This window comes from Orcinus orca, chromosome 6 (genome assembly GCF_937001465.1).
Source record: "Orcinus orca chromosome 6, mOrcOrc1.1, whole genome shotgun sequence".
NCBI lineage: Eukaryota > Metazoa > Chordata > Mammalia > Artiodactyla > Delphinidae > Orcinus > Orcinus orca.
In genome coordinates, this window is record NC_064564.1 from 14,717,692 (window position 1) to 14,731,032 (window position 13,341).

The following is a 13,341-nucleotide window of genomic DNA, read 5'->3' on the forward strand; positions in this document are numbered from 1 at the left end:
GTTTTTAAAAGTTTTTATGTGATTTTATACTTCTCTTTTATTTTATGATACATTTAATTTTTTGCCATATGAATGGTATTCTCATTTTAATTCTTATTACTTTTACTGATCGTTCATGGCTGGCATGTAAGAACTCAATTTTTGTACATTGATTTTTTTCTATCTAGCAGTCTTGATGAACTCTCCTATTAGTTGTAATAGGTTTCCTTCAGAATGTCTTCTAATAATATCATCTGTGGACAGTGACATTTTATTTCTCCACTTCTAATCATTTTATCCTTTATTTTTCTTGTCTTATTGCATTATATATCATTTCCAGTATAGTATTAAATTTAAGCAGTCATAGTGGGTATCCTTTTGTTCTTGACGTTGAGGGAACTGTTTCTTATGCTACATCATCAACTATGATGTAGGATTTGGTTAGAACCCTTTATCAGATTAAAGAAATATTTTTCTATTTATAGTTTGGTAAGAGTTTTTGCCTTTGAATTGATGTTGAGTTTTTTAAATACATTTTTGGAATCTTTTAAGATTTGTTTTTCCCTGTATTCATTTATGTGTGAATTATGCTGATAGGTTTTCTAATGTTGTGCCAGGAAGCAAAAGCATTACATAAAAATCAATTTGCTAGACATATCTTTTTAATGTTATATTTGAATCAGAAAGAACCAAAGTCTATTCCACTGCCAGAGAGAAAAGAAAACTGAACCTCTTTTCTCTGCTCATAGGTCTCCACAGTGAATATATGTGTTGATTAAATAGAAAAAGGAGAAAAATAGGAAAAAAATGTGATGTCATTTACAACTTACTTCATTAACACTCTTACCTGTAAAAAAGTTCCTTTATGGTGTGTACAATTCTCCTGAACAAGATTAAACAGCTTTCGGCATTAACTCAACCTAAAGGTTATAGGTTACATTACAGATATTTAAAGGTAGTTTCAGCAGTAAAACTGCTTTAGAGTGAGAGAATCTTATCACCTTTTTGTTTGTTTCTTTCTTTTTTTGAATGGAAGGGAAAACTCAACAAAAGAAAATTACTGCTTATGATGGATTGCAGACATATTTAATAATTTAATCTTTGCTTTACCTTATATTAGCCAGCTAACTAATTTTCTTTGTTCACTAGCTTATAAATTCAGTCTATATTCTTATCAACTCAAAGTATGGCCTTTTAGAGCACATCATCTCTGCAAATTTTTCTTAGTCTCTGACAATTCCTTTCTCTCTGTAGCATAGCATGCTGTGGTGGTGAAGTGTACTCTCTCTGGATCTCATTCGCCTGGGTTCAAGTCCTGGCACAGCCTTTACAGCTTTGGGACCTCATAATTTCTGTGCTTCATTTTTTTCCTCTGTAAAATGGGAATATAGTTCCTACCTCATAGCATTCCTGGGAGGATTAAAGGAATTAAATGTAAAGTTCTTGCAGAGTGCCTGACATTTAATAAATACCATATCATAATAACTATGTATATTATAATTATTTTAAATAAGACTAGGAAAGAGAAGAACATACATGATGTTTTAGTCCATGGTTCTTTCTGCAAAAGACAGACTTAAATATTTCTCAAAGGCAACTCACTAAAATTAAATTTGCCATATGATGAAATTGCCAAATTTACCAAATGTACTAACTTGCCAAATTCTTTATTTTTTATTTTTTTTATGAGATATAGTTGATTTGCCAAATTCTTGTGTTGTTGTTTTGTGTTTTGTGGTTGTGGTGGTTTTTTTTCCTGAAGTTTACAGTAATTCATACTGCTTTTGAAGATTTCTGTGAGGCTGGATTGGCTGGTTGTCATTTTGTGTTCATAGCAGCTTTTTAAGTGTTAGATTTGCTGAAATCTGAGGTCATAATATGAGTCTTCTTAGTAATCGTTGTAATATTCAGAAACACATTTCAAAATCAGTAACCAGAAACCCCCAAGAGCTACGTATGAAAGGAGTATTAGAAAAATACCATTTGCTTGCTTAAGAGGTCAATAAGGAAGATTGTCTGTGCAAGGAGCTTGTGCCGGTGCTTTGAGAGTGTGAAAGTCTGATTTGTATGCTCCCCTATAAGTACGAATATTCAAGCTGAGAAATCAACTTAAAGATTGATCTCAAGATACTTCTTGGGGACCTGCCTCGACCTGTTCTACATAGAATTCCCACAGATGTAGCCCCACCAAAGATGGGCTCACCATCCAGAATTTTAAAACAACAGTAATGAAAGCCACCATGAGTTAGAATCAGCAAACATAACAAGACTCCCAAGAACTTCAGACAATTGTACAATCTGATGGAGATTCTAAAATTAAAACGTTAAAATGATCAAAGACATATACGAAGATATCAAACCTATGAAAAGAGCAAGATGCTCGTTGGTTTTTTTTGGTTTTTTTTTTTTTTTTGCGGTACACGGGCCTCTCACTGTTGTGGCCTCTCCCGTTGCAGAGCACAGGCTCCGGACGCGCAGGCCCAGCGGCCATGGCTCACGGGCCCAGCCGCTCCGTGGCATGTGGGATCTTCCCGGACCGGGGCACGAACCCGTGTCCCCTGCATCGGCAGGCGGACTCTCAACCACTGCGCCACCAGGGAAGCCCAAGATGCTAGTTTTTAAAGAGAACTTCTAGAAATGAAAAGCAGTCATTGAAAAGTTGAGTTAAATAGCAGACTTGACACCAATAAGAAAGAATTAGCAAATTCAGATAGAGCTGAGGAAAGTATCCAGAATGCACTGTACAGGGCTATAAAAGCAAAATATGAAAGGATAATTTAGTTACAGAGACAGAGAGTAAAATGAAACATTACAATGAGTATTTAATAGGCATTCCACTAGTAGAAACTAGGAAGAATGGAGGAGAAATCGTATTCAAGATGATAATGACTGACAGTGTTTTTCACAGTTGTCAAAGATGAGTCTTCATATGTTAAAAGTATAATCCCCCCCCAAAAAAAGAAAGTCATGCCAATGTATATCTTAATGAAAGATCAAAACATCAATGGCAAATAGATTTTAATAGCAACCTATAAGGGATTACCAGTTAGACTGGCAGCAGATTTCTCATCAGCTATGATAGATGCCAGAAGACAGTTGGATTAGTATTTTTACCGTTCTAAGGTAACTTGCTACCCTATAATTCCACCACCATCACTGTTGAGAAGTAAATTCAAAATTAAGAAATTTCCAGACTAATAATGACTAAGAGTTTACATTTTGAACACCATTTAAAGGAAGTAGACTAAAGGATGTATTTCAGGAAAAAGGGAATTGAACCCAAGAAATGGGATACAAGAAGGATTGGTGAACAAATAAATTGGTTAAAATGATAGTAAATAATCATTAACTGTGAAAAATAATGTAAAATAATTCATTGACTCTACAGTACTATTGTTAGGACATATCTTTCTTTTATTTACATAGCACTGAGGGAAAAAGCAACACTGAGAATTGAACCATGACAAGTTGCTTTAATGATGGTGTTGATCAGTACATAAATCTGTTACACAAACTTCTCTTTCTGGGCTTCCCTGGTGGCACAGTGGTTGAGAGTCTGCCTGCCAATGCAAGGGACACAGGTTCAGGGGACACAGGTTCGTGCCCCTGTCCGGGAAGATCCCACATGCCGTGGAGCAGCTGGGCCCGTGAGTCATGGCCGCTGAGCCTGTGCGTCCGGAGCCTGTGCTCCGCAACAGGAGAGGCCACAACAGTGAGAGGCCCGCGTACCGCAAAAAAAAAAAAAAAACTTCTCTTTCCTTTTAAATTTCTTTTATCCACTCCAAGGAATTTGGCAGTTGCCTTCATGTGCATTGCTTCAAATGTGATAGGGAATCCTTTTGTACATATCTTGGTTACGGACCATAGCAAAGTTTCATCTATTTGTAAATAGCTTCCATAGTAGAAAAAAATCAACAACAACTAAAATTCAAGAACTCAAGAAATAACAGGATAACAATATTGTTGAGAAATACAGAGGTAACTAGAAGAAGTAGCTGTAAGAGTCAAAAGTAGTTGCCTCTCAAATTGGTGATTCATTTTTAACTGTGTGTGTATATGTGTAAAATTTCATTTAAAAAAACAGAAGACTGGACTTCCCTGGTGGCGCAGTGGTTGAGAGTCCGCCTGCTGATGCAGGGGACACGGGTTCGTGCCCCGGTCCGGGAAGATCCCACATGCCACGGTGCGGCTAGGCCCGTGAGCCACGGCCGCTGAGCCTGCGCGTCCGGAGCCTGTGCTCCACAACGGGAGAGGCCACAACAGTGAGAGGCCCACGTACCGCAAAAAAAAAAAAAAAGACTGTTGACTGAAGGAAAAATTAGTATAGCTATATTATTTAGAAATAAATCTAGAAATAGATTTTAAGACAAAGAGCATTACATAATGGTAAACCATGCACTAGTATTAATCCTAACCATTATGTACCTAGCAATATAGCCTCAAGGTGTATAAAGCAAAATATGACAGAATTACAAGAAGAAATTGCCAGTTTCTTCTCTCCTAAGACTCAAAGTAGGTAAGGATATAGGAGATTTAGATAAGATAATAAACTTAATCTGCTCTGTATACAACAATTAGATTATATATTTCCAATTTTCATGCACACTGGATCATTTGTTAAAAATCAGCTATTCACAGTGTACAGACTTACAAAGCAAGTTTCAATAAATATCAAAAAAGTATTATAAAATCTGTTCCCTGCCCACAAGAAAATTAGAAATCAGTAACCAAAAGATAACCATTTCCACCTTTATATTTGGAAGTTAAACCAAACACACACACACACACAACACACAGTTCTTTTGTAGCTCAAAGTAGAAATCACAATAAAAATTTCATTGTATTTAGAAATGGGTAAATTGAAAACACAATGTAAACTTGTAAAATATATCCAGAGCATCACTTACAGGGCTATCTGTAACCTGAATGCATATTTTAATCAGCTACACATCTAACTGCAGAAATTTAAAAAGCATAACAGATAAAACTTGAAATAGAACAATAAAACTCAGAGCAGAAATTAAATAGAAATTGAAAAGCAAACATATTTATGTTAATGATAATTGACTTGTTGGTTATGAGCTAAAGGAAGAAAAAATAAAATTAATAAAAGAGAAAGCAGTGCATTGCACCTGACTCAGAGAAATGTTATTGTATAGTAAAAATGGCAGCATTCACTAAATATATAGATTAAATGTAGCTTCCATTTACATCCTTAGAAAAACTTTTTTTTTAGAATTGAAATCTAGTCATTCTAGCTTATTTTCAAATATTACAAAGTAAAAACTTTACAGCATTGAGGTGAAAACGAAAAACAAAAAACCAGTGGACAGAATAGAGATTTCAGAAATATATTCAAACTACTAAAGGACTCAGGTGTTGAAAACCAAGGATAAGTTAAAGGCGAAAGGAGTTGCCTTTAATGAATTCTGCAAGGACATTTAGGAAAATGGACTCATGTTTTTGTCCCAGTTGTGCATAAGAGATCATTTTAGGACTATTTATGAAAACAGTATTTTCAGAGATCAGATTGGTTTGTCAACATAATAGCTATTCCTCAGAAGTGTGTCAGTATCAAAAGGAAAGCAACAGGGCTTCCCTAGTGGCGTAGTGGTTCAGAATCTGCCTGCCAATGCAGGGGACACAGGTTCGAGCCCTGGTCTGGGAAGATCCCACATGCCGTGGAGCAACTGGGCCCGTGAGCCACAATTACTGAGCCTGCGCGTCTGGAGCCTGTGCTCCGCAACAACAGAGGCCGCGATAGTGAGAGGCCTGCGTACCACGATGAAGAGTGGCCCCCGCTTGCCACAACTAGAGAAAGCCCATGCACAGAAACGAAGACCCAACACAGCCATAAATAAATAAATAAATACATTTTTTTAAAAAAAGGAAAGCAACAAAGAGAAAGGCAGAATATGGATAGTTGTTAAATCTGAGTAATGGGAGTTTACTGTACTAATTTTGCTTACCTGTATGTTTGAAATTTTCCATAATAAAACTTTTTTAAATGAAAGTAAGAGAATGAGAAATATATGTACTAAGTATAACTGATAAAAATTTTTACCCAAAAAATATAAACAGTGCTTATATATGTTAATCATATATAAGTTCTGAAACCAGATTTATTCAGTGGTAAAAAGAAATCAGCAGGCACATGAGGAAATATAGATAATAAATTATTACACAGAAAAATCTGCTGCTTTGTTATTAAGTAGAAATAAAATTAACATGAAAGCACTGCTGTGTGCTTATTAAGCTAGAAAAAATAAAAATTGTAAAACCTTATGTTGGCTACAATATTCGCTTCTGTACTCAGTAGTAACTGTATCTTCCTGGAGGGAAAACTAGCAATAGAAAAATATTTGTAAAATTATTCATTCCCTTTACCTAGTCTTATGGGATACACAGATGTCTAAAACATTAGTGAATGCCACACAGAATAGAATTTCTTCTCTAAAATCCTGTAAACTTAGGTGCCCCCCCCAAAAAAAAATATTTAGGTGACCTCTTCAGCCTCTTAATGATTTTATAACTATAGCAACCATGAGCACATACTGTGTGTCAGGTTCTGTATCTTTTCATTTAGTCCTCACAACTTTAGGAGGGTAGCTTCTATTACTGCATCCTGCAGATAAGGAAGCTCAATCTTGGCGAAGTTAAGTAACTTTCCCCAAATCACACGGTAGTGAGCACAACCGAGATTTGAGCCTAGGCAGTCTTACTTCAAACTCCCTGCTTTAAATCATTGCTTCAAACTGCCTCTCAAAATTAATTCATTTATCAAGTAGTTGATTTCCTGTTTAGGGCCATTTAATTGCTCCTAGATAGCTGCTACTAACATGTACTAACATTATAGAGGCATTTTGGTGTAGATTCTAGATGGTTTTGACCATAATGCTGATGGGAATAAGCAGTGAAACAGATCTTCTGCTATATTCCTGATGACATTGTAAATAGGCATAGCCTTTTTTGGAAAGCATTTTGGCAGCATATTTCAAAAGCCATAAAATGCTCATATTTTTTGACCTAGTTAATGCCACTTCTGGGAATCCTCTGAAGAAACAGTCCAATATGGAAAAAGCCTTGAGCACTAAAGTTATCACCACAGCCATGTTTGTAATAAAGCAACTGAAAGCAGCCCTAAATGTTCAACAGTAAGAGAATAATTAAACAAGTGATGGTATATTTACTTAGGCAGCCAATAAAATGAAGTGATATGCAACATAGACAAAACACAGCCATGAATCTTAAAAGCAGCATACAGAGCAATAGGTGCACCAAAATTATAGCTTTTACAAATATGAAAAAAGACAGGGACTGTAGAAATGCTGTGGGTAATATTTTTCTTTCTGGTATTTTTCAAATTTTCTGTCATATTTATTTCTAATTGCAAAATTAAAATCACACGATTACTTAATGTTTTTGTGTATTAGTCCCTACCTCTCGCTAGATTATAATCTGCTTGGTGACTGTAGGCAGCATGTTAGAAACGTGCAAAGAGTACCACTGGAGCCAGGGAAACTTCGGGAACCTTGCCAGGTGCCTCATTTACTGGTGACAGTTACTCTGTGTCTCAGCAGACTGAGTTGACCCACAAAGTGAGCAGTGCACTTTGGGAAGCACAAGTGGGATCTATGGAGTCAGGAGACCTTGCTGTGTGTCTTTGGCTCTCTCTTCTCAGACAAGCCCTTCAAACTGTGTAAAACTCAATTTCCTGATCCATAAAATTGGAGCTAGTGAGATCAAGGTCTGGCGCTCTTTCAGTAGACGCTCTGAAAATGTTTCTCCCATTCAGTTATGGCCCTTATAAAGTGTTCCTCACCTTTCTTTATCCTTGGACGATAAGAGCAAATGTGAAGTCTGTTGGCTAACTTCCTTTGCCTGAAATCTTTTGAGCAGAAGCTTTTACATGTCCATCTTCTGTCTTCTGCTGCAATTTGTTATCCATGATTTAAAGATGAAGATAAAAAAGATTTTGTCATTCAGTGTGACTGGATAAATTTTCAGTTTTGTTTTAATCATATTTTTTTTTCTGATTATAAAAGCATGGTAAATGCTCATTGTCAAATGTTTGGAAAATGCAGAAAACTGAAAGGAGAAAATTACACCATAATCTTTAAACCCAGAAATAACCATTATATACATTTCATTTATTTTCTTTTTAGGTTTTTCTGAGTATCTGATTTTCTTCTTTATAAAGGGGAAATGTAGGAAAGTCCTCTGTCATGTTTGGGGCAGGTTTAACAGGGTGCTTTGTGTTCATTTTGAGATAGTTTTTCTTTAACAAATACGTAATTCTTAGATAAGGATAAAGACCAAGCTAGCAATAGGGAACCAGATGGAGAAGGGTGGGGTAGGAATAGCTCTGCTTTGATTAGTAGGAAAATTTTTCCCGTAGTTCTGAGACCTATCAAAGAATGAACTTAGGTAAAGAATAATTACCCAAATCATGCTTCCTGGACTTTTTAGTATTTTTTTTGTTACTGTTTTCATTGTAAGTAACCATGTACCCTTTCAGGCCATGAGTTGTGAATTATGGATTGGGAAATATAATTATCTTTCACAAACTTGGAATAAAGAAGCTCGCAAGGGACTTCCCTGGCAGTCCAGTGGGTAGGGCTCTGTGCTTCCAGTGAGGGGCTATGAGTTCGATCCCTGCTCGGGGAACTAAGATCCCACAAGCCATGCAGTGCGGCCAAAAAAGAAGGTTGCAAAATACTCACAATTTCTTGGCTCCTGACCTTTTAGAACCTGCAGTTTTAAAAACTCATCAGTTCCTGTAATGTCTTCTGGAGAAAACTAGGAAATTTATCGAGTGACAGAACCAACGAGCAACGAAGACTTGGCGTGCGCTGCGGTGGCCGTGTGGGGGCAAGCACTGATGTCGCGCTACCCTGACTTGTGCTTAAATCCGAAAGAATGTGTCTGTCAGGAGATGGGAACCATTGACCCCTCCATCTTCTGGGCTTTGCTGTTCAAGGGAGGCTTCTACGGAATGAAGAAGAGAGAAGTGGGAGAAAAGGTCTTTTCTCTCTTCTTTCATTCACTGTCTTCAGAACAGCAGTCGAATTATGAAAGGTGACACAGGGTCCATCCCATGTAAATAATTTTCAGTGTGGCGTATCTGTCATCCCCACTCCATTGAGGAGGACCTGAGGGATGTTTGAGGTCAGTGTGCTGGTTTGCTTCATCACTCCCCTTTGAATACGCCTTTGTGGCTTGTGCCCCTTTGACTTCTGAGGACTGCGGCCACAGGCAAGAGGCTCTTGATTGGTTGGGAATGGGTGTCCCTCACTCCTGCCTAGTGTCTGCACGTCAGGGAAGTCACTTGTCCTTTGGAGTCATTTCTTCTGACAAGGCTGAGCCATCACCCCCTTACTGATGCTTGTTTGTTAACCCTTCCCAAGCATTTCCTCTTGGAGGAAAGTCACCCGACTTATTTACAGAGGAGCAAACCTAACCTGTAGCACAGTTTGAGGTTCCAGCTTAGAATTTTATTGACTTTACACAGTACTTAGGTCTGACAGGATAGTGAGAATTTGCAAGTGTCATGTGAGAGTGGAGCAGAAAACTACAGCCAGGAAACCTTCTGTTTAGAATGACCTTGGCCCCTCCAAAACTCTACTTGCCTGAGATGTAAGTTGGTACCCCATGAAGAACTGGGTATGATCTGAGATTTTTGCGGATGCTGAGTGCTAGGGGAAGTGGTATCCAGCACTGTAAAAGGGAGGAAGCCATATAGAAAGTTAGCTGAATTTACACAGTGCTCTAATGAGAGAAGATGATCAGCTTTATTTAATTCACTTTATTTTTTAGGCTTTTTCTGTAACTGATGATTGACAAAAGTGATTTGTTTGTTTGTTTTTCAGTATTGCCTGTCAGGGCACCCAACCTTACCATGCAATGTGCTCAAATTCAAATCAACCACCATTATGCTGGACTGTGGACTGGACATGACTTCCACCCTCAATTTCCTTCCTTTGCCACTTGTTCAAAGGTATGTGCTGATGCATCCGAGACAAAATGAGCTTTGGTTTGCTGAAAAACGGTACACAATAGCATCAAGATGACCACTACCTTGTGTGTTGTCCTAAGTTTACTGTGTTCCCTTAAAAATGTTCTTCATCAAAATAATTTCCTTTGGCTGGGTTGATGGAAAGTGTTGTATTGATTTATTGATTGACTTCTTTATTATAACTTCTTCTCAGCTTCTGTTAAATGTTCCTGCAACTACTCAGTGCAAGTGAGGTCATATATATTTCATCTTTCTTGCTAATTCATGTAGGAGCTGATAAATGGTCAACTGATGAGCCCCACGAATTGAATTTTAGAATCATTTAACTGCCTTTGCAGGGACTTGACATCATAGAGCCTGACATTTCTTTTTGATAGGTATCTATGCATTATTTTCATACTAGTCAGCTGTAGATATCATAGAATCTTACATGAAGCCGAAGTCCATGTCTTAAAGTAGACAGATTACCCCAGGCCTACAGGCAGCACTGTTTACTCTTACTAAGACCTTGTCTAGGAGATTGGTTTTCCAGCTTGCTGTTATTTAGAAGCAGCACTTTATAAAAGGAGTGGGTAACTTTTAGAAGCAGATATACTCCCAGCAGCAAAAAGTGATACCGCCTGAAGGAGGGGAGACAGAAAAGCTATCTAAAGCAGATTTAAGAGCTTAAAAGCATAACGAGCTAGTTAAACCATCTAACGTATCTCATTCACTGCTGAAGACTTCACTGTGTGCAATGATTATTCATAATGATAACCCTGTGAACCATCTAGGAAAAGTAGAATTAAAAATCAACGATTGGGACTTCCCTGGTGGCTCAGTGGTTGAGAGTCCGCCTGCCGATGCAGGGGACACGGGTTCGTGTCCCAGTCCGGGAGGATCCCACATGCCACGGAGCGGCTAGGCCCGTGATCCATGGCCGCTGAGACTGTGCGTCTGGAGCCTGTGCTCCGCAACGGGAGGGGTCGCCCGCTACCGCAAAGAAAAAAAAAAAAATCAACGATTGACTTTTTTCTAAGATAAGGGATACAGTAAGGTGATGGGGACAAGGTCAGAGTTAATTCCAGCTTGCATTTTATGCATAGCTGATAAAATTCAGTTATAATCACATCCAGCACTTAGAAATACTTTTACCATCCATAGATATTATCCAGAAGGGGAAAAAAATGTATTTATAGTTGATTTAGGAACTGTAGGTGTCATATATATTTCTCAACAAAAATGACTGCATGTTTTTTATTAAAATAGCCTGATATCATTGTCTGTTTCCTTCCAAAGCTTAAAATGTTCATTCACTCGGTGTTAAGAATCTGCAGTGTCCTAGACCAGGGGATACAGACATGAACAAGACAACTTTTCTTTCCTCATGGAATTTATAGTCTGTCAGAGGAGAAAGAATTACACAGTTGAAGATTTAATTATACTTGTGGTACAAAAAATAGCTATATACTTGTGATAATTACTAAAGAAAATAAAATACAGGGTATGCTGAGGGTTCCCAAATGGGGGCCTACATGCTCTGCAGGGTCATGAATCATCTAGGTGTTCAAAACCTGAGTTGGGCACACAGTCCTAGCTACATGTTTTCCCTTTCCTGTTCATTCCTGTCTTTACCTAATTCTGTATTCTCAAGTGAATACAGAATCCACTTCTACTCTCTCTTCCCCTTGTCATTGTTTTTCTCTCAGAGGGAGGTTATACTAATGGGATGATTAACAGCCCATGGCAGTTCCTTACAAAAAGTGTCTTCATTTGCTCAGGCCAGAAACCTTGGAGGTCCACTTGGCTAAAATAGTATCCCCAGTCCCTCTCTGTCCCCTCATCCTGCTTTATTTGTCTTCAGAGCACTTCGCATTACATCATATATACATACTTGGTTTATATATTGTCTTTCTTCTCCACTAAAAGGTAAGTTTTATAAGGGCAGAGATTTTGTTTGCTCTCCACTGTATTCCCAGTGCCTAAAAGAGTTCTTGGCATGCAGTAGCTGCTCCGTAAATATTTGTCATAGGAATGAATCCCTTTGTCTTCTCTGGATTTCAACCCTTCTCTCCTTCTGCATCATTTCGCTATTGTAATCTTTCCTTTATCTTGAATCTTTCCATCTTGACTCAGTCCTTCCCATTTAATTATGCTGTCACTTCTAACTTAAAATGTAAAAAAAAATAAATAAATCTTTTTAACCTTCTCTCAACCCCACTTTCCCCTTCAGCATTCCTAACTCCTTCCCAGTCTGTTTTGCCCACACCAACCCCCAGAACATCTTTCAGTAAATCACGAATGACTTCCACGTCATGTAGCTATAATACGCATTTGTCATCCTCACCCTCCTTAGCCACTCAGCATCACTCTCCTCCATGATAATACAGTCCTGGTTTTCGTTACTTCTCTGAATCTTTCTCTTCTATCTACGTTGGAGATTCATTTTCCTCTAACTGGTCATCACACATGAGAATTCTTTAGTATTCAGTGCTTGGCCACAGAGGCTCTACCAAGGGAATTTAATAAATGTTCAGAGGGACTTCCCTGGTGGCGCATTGGTTAAGAATCCGCCTGCCAAGGCAGGGACATGGGTTCAAGCCCTGGTCCGGGAAGATCCCACGTGCTGTGGGGCAACTAAGCCCGTGTGCCACAACTACTGAAGCCCTCGTGCCTAGAGCCTGTGCTCCGCAACAAGAGAAGCCACCGCAATGAGAAGCATGCACACCACAACGAAGAGTAGCCCCCGCTCGCCGCAAGTAGGGAAAGCCCACGTGCAGCAGCAAAGACCCAACACAGCCAAAAATAAATAAATTTTAAAAAATAAAATAAAAGATAAATGCTCAGGGCCTCGATAACCATCCAGACAATAACTTACAAATGTGTATTTTTCGTTAAGTTCCACATGTGAGTTCTACATTCATAATCATAAATCCAAAATGCCTACTCGGTTTCTCTCCTCAGATGTGCCTTTGAAAGCACTTCAGAACTCACCATACCCCAAACTGAGTTTATGATTAGACTTGGTCCAGAAGAGGAGAGTACACCCTCCCAGACCTGGTTTCCCCCCATGCTGCCCTATCTTAGGGAATGGCACCCTGTTATAAAAGCCAGAGAGCTGGGAGTTCACTTAGATGCCCCCTTCCTCGCTTCCCACATCCAACCTTTCATTAAGCATTGTCATTTTTACCTTCTAGATAGCTCTAGAATCCAGTTACTTCTTAAGTGCTACTGTGGTAGTCATCATCCTCTTTTACAGGCATTACTGGTAAAGCTTCCTAACCAGTTTCTTCAAGTCTGTTCTTGCCCCTGTCTGAATCCAGAGTCTTCTTTTTGTGTAACTTTTTATTTTGAAATTGCTTCAGATT

General features: G+C 38.4%; 1 protein-coding gene across 2 annotated transcripts in view; it reads left to right on the plus strand.

Moving 5' to 3' along the window:
- INTS9 (integrator complex subunit 9) overlaps positions 1 to 13,341 on the plus strand; it is a 111,902-nt gene that overhangs the window by 22,362 nt on the left and 76,199 nt on the right. For both annotated transcript variants that reach the window (XM_033429841.2, XM_004270711.3), the window contains exon 2: positions 9,849 to 9,976. In XM_033429841.2, coding sequence (XP_033285732.1) covers positions 9,849 to 9,976 — 128 coding nt within the window. The remainder of the gene's footprint in view (positions 1 to 9,848; positions 9,977 to 13,341) is intronic.